This window comes from Azolla caroliniana, unplaced genomic scaffold (genome assembly GCF_043228905.1).
Source record: "Azolla caroliniana isolate FFs.n. ecotype wild unplaced genomic scaffold, voAzoCaro1.0.p SCAF_9, whole genome shotgun sequence".
Taxonomy (NCBI): Eukaryota; Viridiplantae; Streptophyta; class Polypodiopsida; order Salviniales; family Salviniaceae; genus Azolla; species Azolla caroliniana.
This window is the reverse complement of record NW_028230444.1, coordinates 20,527,427-20,543,375: the sequence shown is the minus strand read 5'-3', so window position 1 is coordinate 20,543,375 and position 15,949 is coordinate 20,527,427. Positions and strand designations below refer to the sequence as shown.

Here is a 15,949-nt window from a genome sequence, read left to right as displayed (position 1 = left end):
ACGGAAGTTGTCGTTGCACACTTCGAGGTCTGGGAAACCTAGACGTCTCCATGTTTTGAAGGAGAAAAGGGTTAGCGATGCTCCGGTGTCGATTACCGCCGTCAAAGGCATGTCGTCGACGCAACATCGTAGTTGTATTGTTCTGTCATTAGAGTTGGCCGCCTGAGCCATGGTTGCCGGATGGGTGTGTCCCTATCGCTTCAATTTCGCTAGCGTATTGCGCAGGTCGGTTTCAAGCCGGGCCATTCAGCCTTCGGAGGCTTTAAGTTTGGCCTCTACCTCTCGTTGCCGAGCCGTGAGTAGAACCTCGAGTGTGAGGGGTCCATAGTAACATTTGAGCTTGCTCCCATTGATGAACCCGGGGATGTCAAAACCTTCGAGCGTGCGTAGGCGACATGCTCCTGTCTTGGTAATCTTTGAAACCACATACGGGCCTTCACCCCGTAACTTAAGCTTCTTCTTGTGTCGTTGAGAGGAGAATCTGAGGGCCATGTCGCCTTCAGCGAGGTCTTTGTTCTTGACTTTATTGTCGTGCCACACCTTTCTATTGGCTTTCTCTGCCAAGAGTGCTTGGAATGCGAGAAGGCGGGTTTCTATCAGTCGTTCTAGGTTCTCTAGGCGTGACAAGAGGGGGTCCCCGTCCCATCGTTCTTGTATGGCGATCCTGAGGCTAGGGACAAGGAACTCGATGGGTAATACTGTTTCTTGCCCGTACACTAGTTTGAATAGTGTGTGGCGAGTTGCAACTTTGTAGGAAGTACGGAAAGCCCATAATGCTGCTTGGAGTTTGGTGCTCCAATCAGATCGTGAGGCAGCGACTATCTTTGTGAGCACTGCACATAGCACCTTATTCGTGCTTTCCGCTTGTCCGTTGCATCGAGGGTAATAAGGAGAACTTTTGCAGTGTGTCACCATATATTCGCCTAGTAAATGTGCTATCACCTCGTTCAGGAAATGAGAGCCTTGGTCACTAATGATTTCGAGCGGACATCCAAACCGTACTATGAAATTTTCATATAGGAATTTGGCAGTACTACGCGCGTCGGTGTTAACACAAGCTTTAGCTTCGACCCACTTGGTGGCGTAGTCGGTGGCGGTTATTATGTATCAGTTGAGGTTGGAAGCTGGGCTGATTGGGCCGATAAAGTCGATACCCCATTTCTCGAATGGTTGCCATGCCACCACCGAGTTTAACATATTGAAATCCGCTTTTAGCAGGTGTTTGAAACGTTGGCACTCATCACAGCGGCGTACGTACGCGTATGCGTCTTTGAAGAGTGTTGGCCACCATAGGCCAAGCTGGAGGATCTTGCGCGTAGTGGTCTCGTGATTGAAATGACCACTTCCGCTCCCGCAATGAGCTTGTTCGAGGGTGGCGACGACGTCATGGTCTGTTACACACCTCCGAAGTAGATCGTCGTTACCCCAACGGTACAAATTGCCACGAAGCATCATGAAGGGGGCACATTTCTTTAGCAAGACATGCGCGTGTGTCCGTGGTAGTTGTTTTAGGAAGGACGCTCCCTTAGTTAGGACACGAACAATGTCTGATGCCCATGCTAGTACGGTGTCGATCGCGAATAATGCTGCATCTGGTGTTTCATCGTCAACCCCAGTGGCTTCTTCTCCGTTGGGAATCCAGGAGAAATGATCGGCGAGTACATGGTCTTTCCCTTTTCTCACTACTACCTTGAAGTCGAACTCGAGTAACGTTACGATCCATCGTGAGATGTGTCCGGTGGCGTAACTAAGTAGAGTAGGGCCTGATGATCTACAAAAAATGAGAACCGGGACGCCAAAAGGTAGTGGCGGAATTTCTTTATGCTGTAAACCATGGCCAAAGCCTCCCGTTCCGTCGTGGAGTAATTTTGTTCCGCAGCATTTAGTTGGTGACTAGCGAAGGTGACCGGTAGGTCGAGTGCCCCTTCACTCGGTTGAGCTAGCACTACACCAATCGCGAAGGCGGAAGCGTCGGTGTGAACGTGGAATTCTTTGGTCCAATCGGGAGGCCAGAGGATGGGGGCCTTAGTTAGGCACTCTTTCAAGAGCTTGAAGGAGTGTGTGCATTCTTCTGTCCACACGAATTGCTTTAATAGGGTGTAGAGTGGTCTAGCCTTGTCCGCGAACATCTTAATGAAGCATCTATAGTAATCCGCGTATCCCATGAACCCTTGTAGTTGTTTCTCATTCGTGGGGGGTGGCATGTCGAGGATGAGTTTTACTTTTGCCTCATCGGTCGAGATCCCATGGCGGGACACGAGGTGTCCTAATATTATTATGTGCTTGACCCAGAACTGACACTTGAGCGGGTTGAGAGAGAGTTGATAGGTCCTGCATTTTTCAAACGTCAAATGGAGTAGCCCCAAGTGGTCATGCCATTTCGAATTGCAACATAAGTCCTCAACATAAGACTCCACCCCTTGTCGTAACCTTGTTGCAAAGATATGGTCTGCCACTCTTTGGTAGGTGCTCAAGGCACTTGTGAGTCCGAAAGGCATCTGTTTATACACGAACGTACCAAATTCCGTGGCGAAGGTTGACTTGTGTTGATCCTCAGGGACCACCAAGATTTGGTTGTACCCGGAGAACCTGTCGATGAAGCTATAAGCTTGTGCTCCCGCAGTTCTTTCGAGTAGATGCTCGATGTAGGGTATCGGGTAATTGTCCTTGATAGTGGCTTTGTTAACATGGCGGTAGTCGACACATATGTGGATCTGGTCGTTTTTCCTTGGGATGACTACAATCGGGGAGACCCAAGTAGTTCGTTCGATTGGGTAGATAATGCCTACAGCCAACATTTTGTTGATTTCGGCTTTTACTTGTTGGGCGCAGTTAGGGTTCATTGGACGTGGCCTTTGCTAGATCAGGCGGGCGTCGGCTCGCATGGGGATACTATGGGTGACGACCTCAGCTGGGACTCCCTTCATGTCAACGTACGACCATGCAAACACGTCGCTAAATTCCGTGAGGAGGGTGATCAAGGACGCCTCCTCGTCGGGTCGGAGATCTGCGGCTATGAACACCGGTTTGGAGTCTATCCCTTTCCTGAGGTTGATTTCTCTTAGGCCTTGGGGGGTGCATTGTGGTCTCTTACAAGCCACTGCCCTATTCCCTTGTTCATAGAGTTTGAAATGCTCTGGGAAGTTCGCTTCCGTCACAGTCTTCTGAGTGGTCATGACATCACCTGGACGTGTGACTCGTTGTACCAGTTCTTCGTCCTTTCCGTCTACTTCTTTTCGCCGGGGTCCCAAGGTGGTGACGTTGAAGCACGAGATTGTTTCTCCGTCCTCTTCACAACACTTTAACGAGAGTGTGCACCCAATTCATCTGTGACGTCTTGGAAGCGATGGATTGGTCGTCTCTCTCACGTGTGTTCTCCTCTTTGGAAGTGGTGAGGCTTTGAGGAAAGTGTTGGCCTCTGGTCAAGAGTTGAAATGTCTTTGTGGGGTTGCACGCTAGGAGGTTGGTCTCGAACTCAGTGGTTTCTGACCAATCGTCTACGAGAGGGTTGCCTTCTTGTTCATGCACTTTTTGCGTGTATGCTTTGATGCGGAAGGTTTTGTTGTCCTTACGCATATAGATTATATCGTTCCCGAAATCCATTACCAGGCGGCTTATACGTAGGAATGGTCTTCCTAGTAAGCACTCGTAGGCTACATGGTTGGACGATCTTGTGACGACGAAGGTGAGATTGAACTCCACTCCGTGGATAGTGAAGTGATGCGCAGGAATCATGCCTTCTAGTCTTTGGATGGACCCATCTGCCATTCGTAGTTTGACATCGGAAGGAAGCATTCTTGGGCTCCCCCACTTACACCAACATTCGTAACTAACGATACTTATCCCTGCTCCAGTGTCAATGATTGTGTCACACGTCTTACCATTGATGCAGACTGGTAGAGTGAAACTAGTATCGTCGCTCTCGAAGTGAGCTTCGTGGACGTCGACTAGCGGTCCTTCGGGTTGTTTGAGGATTGTGGACATGTGAGGAGTGTGGGTGTGTATCCCTTCACCATATCCTGCTGATAGGCCACCATTCAAGCATCGGAGGACGTCGTGCCACGGTTGAATGTCGAGTTTGAGTAGTTCTTCGAGCGTGAACTCTATTTCCTTGGCGAGTAGAGGTCGTAGCAGGGGGTTGTCAGCGGCGAAGGTGCCAGTGTAGCTTTGCACTTTGCGTAATGTGAGTCGCAATCTTAAATTTAAGATTTTCTAGAGTAGGGTTGTGTTGACCTCTTTGATTGGGGTAGGATGGCAAGTGGGGGTGTCGGTTGGTGTGACGACAGGGGGAGGTGAGGGGTTTACCCATTCTTCTAGTTGGTCGAAGTTTAAGTTGGGGAGGCTAAGTGATTTTTCAAACTGTTCGTGGTGTATGATCTTGATGTATTCTTCTACCTTTTGTTTCTCAGCTACTGGGTTTGGGTATGCTGTTAGGTGTGCCGGTAGTTCTTGATTCGGATTGACAAGTAATGTTTCTGTGTCTCCCTCTTGTTCTTGATCTTGCTTTGAGGTCTGCGTGGAATTATTCTTTCTAGATTTTCGTCTCTTACGTGCGGTCATGGGGAGACCTTGATATTAGTATTTTAAATTGTGCACTACTCGTTGGGCTCATGTGATGACATTGGCACCGATTGTGGATGGTACAATGGACAACATATTTGTGCCGACCCTTTTCTTCTTCTCTAGGCAATCAGGTACTAGGTGTTCTTTACCGCACCCTGGGCATGATGCTTCTCTTTGGAACCATTCGATAAGGTCTTGCGACTGTTGGGTGAGACCTTGCGCCAGTGGTTGTGGGGGTGTGTCGAGTGGGAGGTGTCGTGGTCGTTGGGCCATCCGGTTGTAGTATTCATGTTTGGTTGGGCACTCGCTAACCATATGTGGGCCTTGGCAGTTAAAGCATTTCAATTCTGACCTCCTTAGACCATTGTTGTTGCGGTATCCCATAGGGGGTCCACGTTGTTCCCCACTCAGGACGTACACTGGTATTTGGTCACCTTCGAAGTCCACGAAGTGGGACAACATCTCTTCTTCAATGCCATACTCTCGGTACGAGTCTTCATATTCGGGGGTGCTCGCCCCGACCTGGGTTTGGTTATCTGTGGTATATTCCAGTTCGGCGAGGTGGGCGTCGATGCGCGGTAGTGGGGGTTGTTGAGGGAGTATTGTTGGTAGTGGTGGGCGGCTAACTGGTGGAGGTGAGCATGGGTGTTCCACCATTGGCATTTGCATGTACCTTCAAGTGGGGGCTTGCCATCAATTCTCTTGTGTATGCATCACGAAAGCTTTGCACCACTTACAGTATTGCGGTCATCATTGATGAAGGAGGGGACACTCATGTCCAGTGTGGTGGCCGAGGCATACCGTGCACCTTACATTTTCTCGTTGGGTGTATGCTTGGGGTCTTTCTATTCGGGGTGTTCGCAGTGGTGTGGCTAGAGCAGGGGTGGGGTCTGAGGATTTCTCGCGGTTGTTCGTAGGTGCTTGAGTGGGTATTTGTAACCCGCTCATTGAATCTTCAAAGGTCATCACTATTGTGCAGGCTTCAGCGAACCATCGACACATCCTGGCAATTAGGAAATTTTGGAGTGTCGGATCAAACAACCCATTGATGAAACGACTCATCAACTTGTCATCTGACATCTTGTCGCCCGGACTACAATGATGATGCAAGCTTTTCGTGCAACGTATGTAGTCCCTAACCGTTTCGTTCTCTTCTTGCTTGAGGGCGAAAAGTTGGTCAATCGGGTTCCATTTATTCCCTCTGCGAGCGAAGTTTATCAAGAAATCCTCGATGACATACTCGAAATCGGCGGCGATGTCTTCATTCAAGGTTCGAAACCAAATTCCGGCTTGGTCATCAAGTGTAAGTCCAAACGCGGCTACTTTGGTGATCTCTGTGAGGGGTTCATAAGCGCGACAAATCTGTTTGAACCTCTCGACATGGTCATAGGTATCGCCGAAACCGAGGAAACGGGGTACTAGTTTAGAGATTGAAGCACTCTTCCCACTGTCATTTGTAAGGTTTCTCGGATGGGCTGTGGGTGCTCGCTCTTTTTCCATCAATGCTACAAGAGTTTGGATGGATTGTATCGCTAGTGTGAGTTCGGCGTTTGGAGGTGTAGGGGTAGCTTAGTTAGGTATAGGGATTGTGCCAATGCGTGGTGGTGTCGGGTGTCGTTGTGTGCGGGCTTCGTTCGGGCTGTCGCCCGTTGTGCTTGAATGTGGTACAGGGTTGTGCTCTTGACCTTGGCGGTGCATGTGCGACATTGTTTCTAGGAGGTGAAGTTTTTGTTGCACTTGTGCGAATCTATCCTTCCTTTCTACCAAAGCAGCTTCGATATCTCGAGTGGTGTTTTCCGGTTGTCCTCCTTTCACAAGTTGTACCGTCCATAGATTGATTTCGTGTTCTATCACCCGTAACTCTTGCGTTGCGTCTCATATGTGTCGCTCTACACTGAGTGGGTCTGCCATTGGGCTTTCCTATAGTGGGCGTATGTTGAGAAGTGCTTTAGCTCCTGGGCTCAATGGGAGGTTCATGTTTGGTAGTATCCCTGGAGTTAGCCACCCTCCGTGGTACCGAGTCGGGTTAGGTGGTACGACATCGTGGGTTTGGTTGGTTTGTGTGGACTCCTCCTGGGGTGCGGGTCGGGTTTTGAACATCTCTATCCATCAGGATCCGGCCATGTTTTCTGGTCAAGCTTTTATAGGTTCATCGAAGGATGAATATTCGTTGAAGGTCGAATCTTCGTCGAACGTTGAACCTTCGTCAAAGGGTGAGTCTACGTCGAAGGTTGGATCTTCAAGATGGATTGAATCTTCGTCGAAGGTTGAGCCTTCGTCAAAGGTTGAATCTTCGTCAGAGGGTGAAGATTCATCGAAGGTTGGATCTTCGTCGGAGATTGAATCTTCGTCGAAGATTGTATATTCGTCGAAGGTTAAATCTTCGTCGGAGATTTAATCTTCGTCGAAGGTTAAATCTTCGTCAGAGATTTAATCTTCGTTGAAGGTTGAATCTTCGTCGAAGGTTGTTCTTTCGATGAACTTTGCGTGGGAAATTCAAACTTTTTGGCGCCAACGGTCGTTTCGTGACCCGTGGGGTGATCGTAAGCCGTGAGACTCACGGTGATTATGCTTGCCTTGTAGCGGCTCAATCTCCGCAATGCTTAATGTTAACCAAGCGAATAAACAGAAAATAGACTTAATTAAACTATGAAATAATGGAAAAAACAGAAAATGTACTTAATTAAACTATGAAATAATGAAAAAAACAAAAAATGGACTTAATTAAACTATGCAATAATGAAAAAAACAGAAAATGGACTTAATTAAACTATGCAATAATGAGAAAAAACAGAAAATGGACTTAATTAAACTATGAAATAATGAAAAAAAAACAGAAAATGGTGGTTCTCGTGCGATTTCTTCCTCCATTGAGTGGTTTGCCTCCGAGTTTTCGGCTACTCGAAAATAGGCTTCAAGCGTCGGTCGTATCCCCGACATCGGCACCAAATAGATGTTAAGGATCTATGTATCGATGGAGTAAGCTCCTCGATATCGTGGCGGGATTCGGACCAGCGTATACCCTCTTGATGGTGAATCAGGCAGAGATGGTTGTCAGATACCTCAGAGCCTCACACTCACTCAACAATCAGTAAATGATTGAGCATGATATCTCTCTCACTCTCTCAAGCTCTCTCTCATAGACAATAGATTAATAGATATAGACAATAAGAAGGAAGAGTACGTCTATTATTAACCCTCTTTGCTAAGAGGTCTAGCACCAACAAGGAGAGAGATTAGTGTTCTCTAACTAAACACTTCACTAATCTCTCTTAAGCTCAAAGGTTACAAGAAGGAGGAGAGGAAGCTCTAGCTCTCATCAATAGGAGATCTTTACAAATGGGAGAACCCCCACAAAGCCACTATTATGTGGTTTATATAGCTTTCATGTTTAGGGTATGGGCCTTTCACACTTGACCGTCTCTTTGCTTTCCTTTCCTCTTGTCGTTTCCTCTTCGTACTACCTCCTTGTTGATGCATTCTTATTCGTGACTGGTTGTGTTGTTATTCCAGCGCTTAACAGTCATTGGAGGAGAAAGTTTAGTTGACATCAACAAGGTGAAATCCCTCCTCTCCAATAAATTCGAGATGACAGACATGAAGGAACTTCATTACTTCCTAGGCATCGAAGTAATTCGGATTCCGACCGACATTATGATCTCTCAACGGCACTACATTCTCAGCTTATTATACAAGTTCAGGATGACAGAGTACAAATTTGTGTCAACCCCTCTTGATCGAAACCTCAAACTAGATGTCGACTCTGGCACAGACGAGTACAAGCCGACTCAATATCGACAACTGATCGAGTGCCTCATCTATCTCACAATCACACGACCCGACCTCAACTATCGGGTTGGTCTCCTTAGCCAATTCATGCAAACTCCACAAGATATCGATTTCCATTGCGCTAAGCGAGTATTACGATACGTGAGCGGCACAATGGATTACGGCATCCTTTACGCGTCGGCAACACCAATTCAACTCGAAGGGTACACGGACGCCGATTGGGCCGGCTATAGACCTTATCGACGATCGACCTCCGGATTTGTGTTCTCGCTCAGTAGCGGCGGAATATCTTGGAGTAGTAAGAAGCAGCCTACCATTGTACTTTCGAGTACGGAGGCCGAATACATGGGCACAACCGTAGCTTCATGTGAAGTCGTATGGCTCAAGAGGATTTTGAAGGATCCGACTCTCATTTACTGCGACAACATGAGCAGTATATATCTGGCTCGGAACCCGGTGTTCCACGCACGCACAAAGCATATCGAAGTGCACTACCACTTCATTCGAGAGCATGTTCAAGCCGAAGATGTCGATCTTCTACACATCAACACGAATTTTCAAACAGCTGACATCTTCGCCAAGGCCCTAGGAGCCGAAAAGCTTCGGCAATTCATGTCAGACCTTGGATTGACGATCCTTGACTTGCCAAGCTTGAGGGGGAGTACAAGCGAGAACCGGATATCGTCCGAACTGGGTACGAGCTCAAGCATGTACCGGATACCAGCCGAAGCGGACATCAATCGAAAGGAACCGACCCGAGTTGAGCTTAAGGGGGGGTGTTGAGAATCAAGCTCAACATAGTGCAACGTGTGAACACACCTTTTGAGAATCTATGATTGCTCAAAGGTCAAGAGTCACACCACTACTCTCTACACATTAACTATGTGTCATAGAATCATATTCTATGACACATAACTAATGAGTTACATATTCCCCATGACTACCAGTCTTCACATTCCCCAAGAGAGAGTGGTTTTTGTAGTTAGTTAATGAAGAGAGAGGGTGACTATATATAAAGCACCCTCCTCATACTTCATATTAAGTCGGTTGTGACTCCTTGTAATGCTACATTTTTGTATCTCTTACTTTACTTGTGAATATACATCTTCTTCTTGAGTATTCCTTTATCTATCTATCTTGTGTTCTCTCTTCTCTCCTCTAATTCCTCTCACACATACACATAACACACATCTCTTCCACTACACAAGAATCATACGCGATTCTTTATAAATACCATGATGTGGATTTTCTAGGGTCAATGTCACCAACCACGTTTGCATATGTATACCCATCTAACACAGTTTGGTTATCACCAAAAAAATTCAGACAAACGCCCAAAGTGTCCCTAAGATATTGGAGAATGCGTTTCAATGCTTCCCAACTATCTTTTCTAGGATTCAAGAGAAAACAACTTACTGCACCAACTAGATGAGCAATTTCAAGCCTTGTGCATATCATAACATAAAACAAACTACACTACAGAAGTATCATAACAGTTTGGTTATCACCAAAAAAATTCAGACAAACGTCCAAAGTGTCCCTAAGATATTGGAGAATGTGTTTCATTGCTTCCCAACTATCTTTTCTAGGATTCAAGAGAAAACGACTTACTACACCAACTAGATGAGCAATTTCAAGCCTTGTGCATATCATAACATAAAACAAACTACACTGCAGAAGTATATGGTATTTGTTTGATTTCTTCTTGTTGTCTCTCACCAACTTGAGATTGAGAATGGTCGGGCTAATAGAGTCCCTAGAGAGGAAAGACTATGTAGGTTATGCCACATAGAGATAGAGGATGAGTATCACTTCACATGCAAGTGCCCAACTTATGGCGAGATACGGGCGGAATACCAAGACATATCTCTCCAAACTATTAGATACCCCGGATGTAAAGAGACTAGGTAGGTATATATTAGAGCTAAAACAACATAGGGAGAATAAATTACAAAGTGTTAACCATAACCCTTCTACTATTCATCAACATGTAATTAGTGTAATTTTTCAGGAACAAGGGGAAACGATGAATGTGGATACATTCATCTTGAGAGGCCGAAATGCAAAGAACAATCAAACGCCCTCGGATCTTGGGCTTCAAAACAAGTCGACACGGAGTAGAAAATATTAAGAAGATAAGGGAACATGAGCTACGTCGACTAGAAGCTATGGTTGGGGTACCTTTTACATTGGGACCATGGGCCACATCCACATTGAAACCCTTTGACATCCCGCTTCTCTTCTAGAGACTTGGATGGAAATGAAATTAGGCCTAGTATAACATCATTTTCATTGTAGAACATGTTTTTATATAGAACATGTTTGTTATTTTACTAGAACTATTTAGCTTAAAACTCTATTTTTATCTCTTTTTTCTTTTTTCTTTTTTCTTTTGATGAATGGGTAAATATCCCATTTTTTGTTGTAATCCATTTGTCTCATGGGCCAATTTTGGCCTTAGAAGACGTTAATATATCTTTCTTTCTCACTTGTAGGGCACTATTCAAAGTTGAGTTTAAAGTGGCATGCAAGTGGACTGTTGACTAGCTTACACTTAGCCATGTCAAATCTCTCAAGAACTTGATATATTTTTCTTGTGACAACCAAAAGTTTTTTGTTTGCTCTATCCCTGGTTATCTTCATCCCAAGGATTTGCTTAGATGGTCCCAAGTCCTTCATAACAAAAGACATGTTAAGCTCTCTCTTCAATTTCTCAATCTTGTTGGTATCTTGACCAATAATCAACATATCATCCACATACAATAGTAGAATGATGAGATCACAATCGGAGAATGTAAAGAATCGGGTGTGATTTTGTGCAGCGGAAGTGATCTACGTGTATGCATGAGAGAGAGAGAGAGAGAGAGAGAGAGAGAGAGAGAGAACACAAGGTATACAGAAAATCAAGAAAATTGTATTAACAAGGAGCAAGATGAGCCAACAACTACAAAGAGGAGGAGAAGGTGCTTATGTTATCACCTTCTCTCTATGTTCACTCACTACAACCACCACTTGGAAAAGAGGTGGAGACTTAACTACCTACTAAATATGTGTCATAGGACTTAACTTCTATGACACTTAGTTTATGATACGAGGTGGGATGTTCACACACTAGGGAAGTTGAGTTTATTTCTTCAAGAAAACACATTGAGTGATCTGAGTTAGTCCTATTATACCTGTGGTCTAACATGAATGAGTCAAATTTATTATATCAAAGTCTAGAAGCTTGTTCTAGACCATACAACCTCTTCTTTAACCTACACACACGGTTTTCTTTTACTTTGACTCCAAACCCCTCAGGTTGTTCCATGTAAATTTCTTCTTCTAGATCACCATGAAGGTAGGTGGTCTTTACATCAACTTGTTCAATTTCTAAATTAAGACTGGATGCAATCCCAAGTACAGCTTTGTTTGAGCACATCTTCACCATTAATGAAAAAAACTCCTCGAAAACAACATCCTTTGTCTTATTGAACCCTTTCACAACCAATCTTGCCTTGTATCTTAGTTGTGACCAATGTTCCTTAGTCTTGAGCCTCTAAACCCATTTGTTTTTCAGTGCTCTCTTGTCCCTGGGTAGCTTTACCAAGTCATAGGTGTGATTATGTTGCAAGTACTTCACCTCATCAGTCATGACCTCAAACCATTTCTCTTTCTGATCATGTTCCATGACTTCTCTAAAGCTTTCTTTCTCTCTCCCATCTGTGAGCATCACATATTTATGTGGACTACATCTAGTAGCAGGTTGCCTGTCCCATAAACCTTCTAGCCTCTTCCACTTGCAGTGGAACTACTGAAATGTGATCAATCTAGTCACCTGGAATACAATGATCATGATTTTGCTCATCATCATCATCAACTACATCATTAGTTGCATCATCATATTCCTCCACATCCCTCGTGACCCTAAATCAGGAATGTATTCAATATTTCACTAAGCTTTAGGTCTTGTAAAGTTTGATCCTCAAGGAATACTACAACCCTGCTTTGAAGAACCTTTTTATTTGTTGGGTCATATAATCTATAGCCAAATTCTTCATGACAATATCCCAAGAATATGTATAGTTTGTGTCGAGAATCGTGACCGGCCACAACCGGCTTCTCGTTCGGATGTTCGGGTGCAGGGAACGTAAAATAGAATGCACTCAGACATAGTACGAAAATAGAAATAGCACAAGAGACAGAAGCACGTGAATTTAACGTGGAAACCCGAAATGGGAAAAACCACGGGGGTCCACAAACTCCGAGAAACAGAATCACTATACTAAAAGGAGTACAAGTAGAAGCTCCAAGGCAACGACCTCGAGATTCAACTTCGTCAACAGACGGCTACAGAGTTACACACACTCTCACTCTCACCCACTTACTGTTACACAATTACAGAGGCAACAACCTTCTGATTCACCTTTTGACAATCGCTCATCATATTATATGATTGCCCTAAGTACTTATATACTAGTACACCTTTTGGGTTATTTATAGGTATAGCCCATAAGGGCATATTTAGACTATTTACAAGTATAGTCTTCCGAGTTGGCTGTCTACACGATTTCGGTTTTGGCCTCGGCCGACTTGTAGCCCATAAGGGCATATTTCGACTACTTACAAGTGTAGTCTTCCGAGTTGGTTGTCTACACGATTTCGGTTTCGGCATAGGTTGATAGACTTGGCTCTTCTCTTCCCATCCGGAGGGACTTGTTTCGTAACAATTTGCACTTATCATCAAGCTTGGATCTTTCACCTTAAATTGGAATGTGAACAAAAGCCCTACAGCCTCACAATCCTAAATGCTTGTGTGAAACATCTTTTCTTGTCCAAAATCTCTCGGGAACATCACCATCCAAAGGGGATAACGCAAACAAGTTTATAAGATCAACTATAGTCCTTATTGCTTCACCCCAAAAAGGTTTAGGCAATTTAAAGTAAGATAACATACACCGCGCACAAATTGTTCTATTCATTCTTTCAATCACACCTTTGAGTTGAGGTATTTTTGGAACACTTCTCGTAAGCCTAATACCATAATCACAACAATATTGCTCAAATTGACCCTGATATTCACGACCGTTATCTGCACGAATAAATTTCAGATTCTTTCTAGTTTCTCTTTCAACACTTACTTGGAAGCTCTCAAATATCTCAAATACTTTATCTTTAGATTTCAATGCAAAGCACCACAATTTCCTCGGGAAATCATCAATGAATGTAGCGAAGTATAGTGCACCACCAAGCGTTTTATCTTTCATATAACACAAATCAATATGCACCAAATCCAATGGATGAGATTTTCTTTGGGTGGGTAAAGCTAAAAAGCAAAGACATACTTGTCAGCTACATTTACCTCTCCGTTAGACATCACAACATGCATAAGGTATAGGGAATTCGTTTTTTTGACATTTGGCAATGATTAAAGAGCCTTTGGTGAGCTTCTATCTTCCTTCAAAGTAATTTGAATAACCCTCATTATCAAGCTTACCTACAGAAATTATATTTAGTCGAATATCCGAAACATGTCTAAGATCCTTAACTACAAGCTCACGATCTGTGTCTATCACCAAAATGACATCCCTATGCCAACCACTTCAATCACACCCTTGTTGGTCATTTTGACTCTACCAAAGTTTCAACTAGCATATGATGTAAACATCTCCCGATATTGGGTAGTATGATACAAGGCTCCCGAGTCAATGATCTAATCAGTTAGTTGGCGCGCTTAACTTACACAAGCATCACCACAAACAATGATAATTTCACTATAACGTGTGGTTGTTGTTAGGTCATTTTTTTTGTTGTTGGTTGTTCCATTCTTTTGGTCTCTCCTCTTTCTACAATCTCTTTCATAATGATTTGGACCATCATAATACTGGCATGAAAAATCTTTCTTAAAATCCTTTTTGTTTTTGGATTTAAACCTCTCCTTAAAGTTATTTCTATTTTTTGTGGGTATAGCTTCTTCCTCTATTCGAGGTGGTTTACATGACTAGGGCTTTATGCTCAAATTAAGGATCACGCTCCTTTCGTTTTGCTTCTTCATTAAGAAGACTAGACTTAAATGTATCCAATGTCAGCTTTCCTTGTGTTGAATTCTTAAGTGTCACCACAAGTGTTTTCCAACTATTTGGGAGAGAGCCAGTAGCAATAATAAGGCCAATACCTCATCTGTTAGAGGTATGTCTAGAGAGACAATTTGATTAATCAACCCTTAAAATACATTCAGATGCTCTACCATACTAGAGCCATCCTAATATCTCAATCTTACTATCTTTCTTAATAACGAAACTTTATTCAAGGCATTCTTTGTTGCAAACATACTCGCGATTTTCTTCCACAACACATATTATGCTTTGGCTTCATCACTGGAGTTACTATATAAACTCATGTCAATGAAACATTGTATGTATGCAGTTATTTTTAAATCTATGACTTCCTAGGTCCCATGTCAAAGGGAACTTAGAGTCAAAGGGAGCCTAGACTCGAAGGGAGCTAAGAGTCGATGGCTCTTCAAACACGAAGGGAAAGACAACCCAAATTATGATAAATGCGCGATTAGGATTGAAGCACACAATTACGCGAATGTACACTAGATTAAGGCAGAAATGTGGTGAAAATATACAAGTCATCTCTTTGCAAATGTATCACGATTTCGATGGTTTTTACAAAATAGTCATTTAAATACAAAATAGTCATTTACAAAATGAAAGGGGGTAATGCAATTTCCGGTGAAGGTGAGTCAAGTGAGCCGACGGAACCGCAACTACCACCATTGCCTACCGTGCTCAGATGACGGTGTAGTGTTCTCGAAATCGCCGACGTGTAGCATTCTCTATTGCGGAGAAGAAGTCCAAACCTCCGTAGTAGACATAAGTAGGTCAATACCTTGAAAAATGAAGAAGTCGCAAAAGAAGAATAAGAATAAGAAACCCCAAAGGGAGAAGAACTAAGAGGAGTCCTCGCGAAAAATACGGAAAATAAACCCTAATTCTTTCTTCCAAAAAAGAAAAGGGAACATTTACCTTTATGTATGAGTAGTGTGAGATTGATGGAGAAGAGATTCTTCCAAAGATGATTGAAGCAAATTGTGGTGCTAATTGTATCCAATTCTTATCTCTTGTGCCTTTTTTTAATCTCTCTCTCTCTCTCTCTCTCATAATCTCTATTTTTCCACGTTGTCTTTCACTCTCTCAGTTTTTTCTTATTTTTTTGGTTTTTTCGTACTCCACCCCTCGGTCATGGCATATGAACAATAAGTAAAAAGTAGTGCAGTAATTACACAAGTAGCCCTTACCTTTTTACTTATTGCCTTTTAGGTGTGGGTTTCACTTGAGTCTAAACAGTCAATGCAATCTACTCACCAACACCAATAAATGAGCACTAAACAAACTCCAAATTTAATGCTTAATCATGCATTTGAGAGGTCAAGACTTTACTTAAATTTTCACAAGGTCAACATTTCACAAGAACTTATATACTGGCACAATATCTATGAGTCGAAAGCCACAAATTGGTGTGAAAAGAGGAGCTATGTTCAATATTTCACAAGAATTATTAGTAGCTCCCCACACACTTCCAAATCCCACACTTCCAATATGGCCTTATG

The 15,949-nt window shown here is 43.6% G+C and overlaps 1 protein-coding gene across 1 annotated transcript; it reads right to left on the bottom strand.

Moving 5' to 3' along the window:
• Positions 1-246: 246 nt before the first annotated feature.
• On the bottom strand, positions 247-915 carry LOC147860545 (uncharacterized). Its single transcript, XM_087324118.1, has one exon. It carries the CDS (start codon positions 913-915, stop codon positions 247-249), a length of 669 nt encoding a protein of 222 aa, XP_087180244.1.
• Positions 916-15,949: the final 15,034 nt, after the last annotated feature.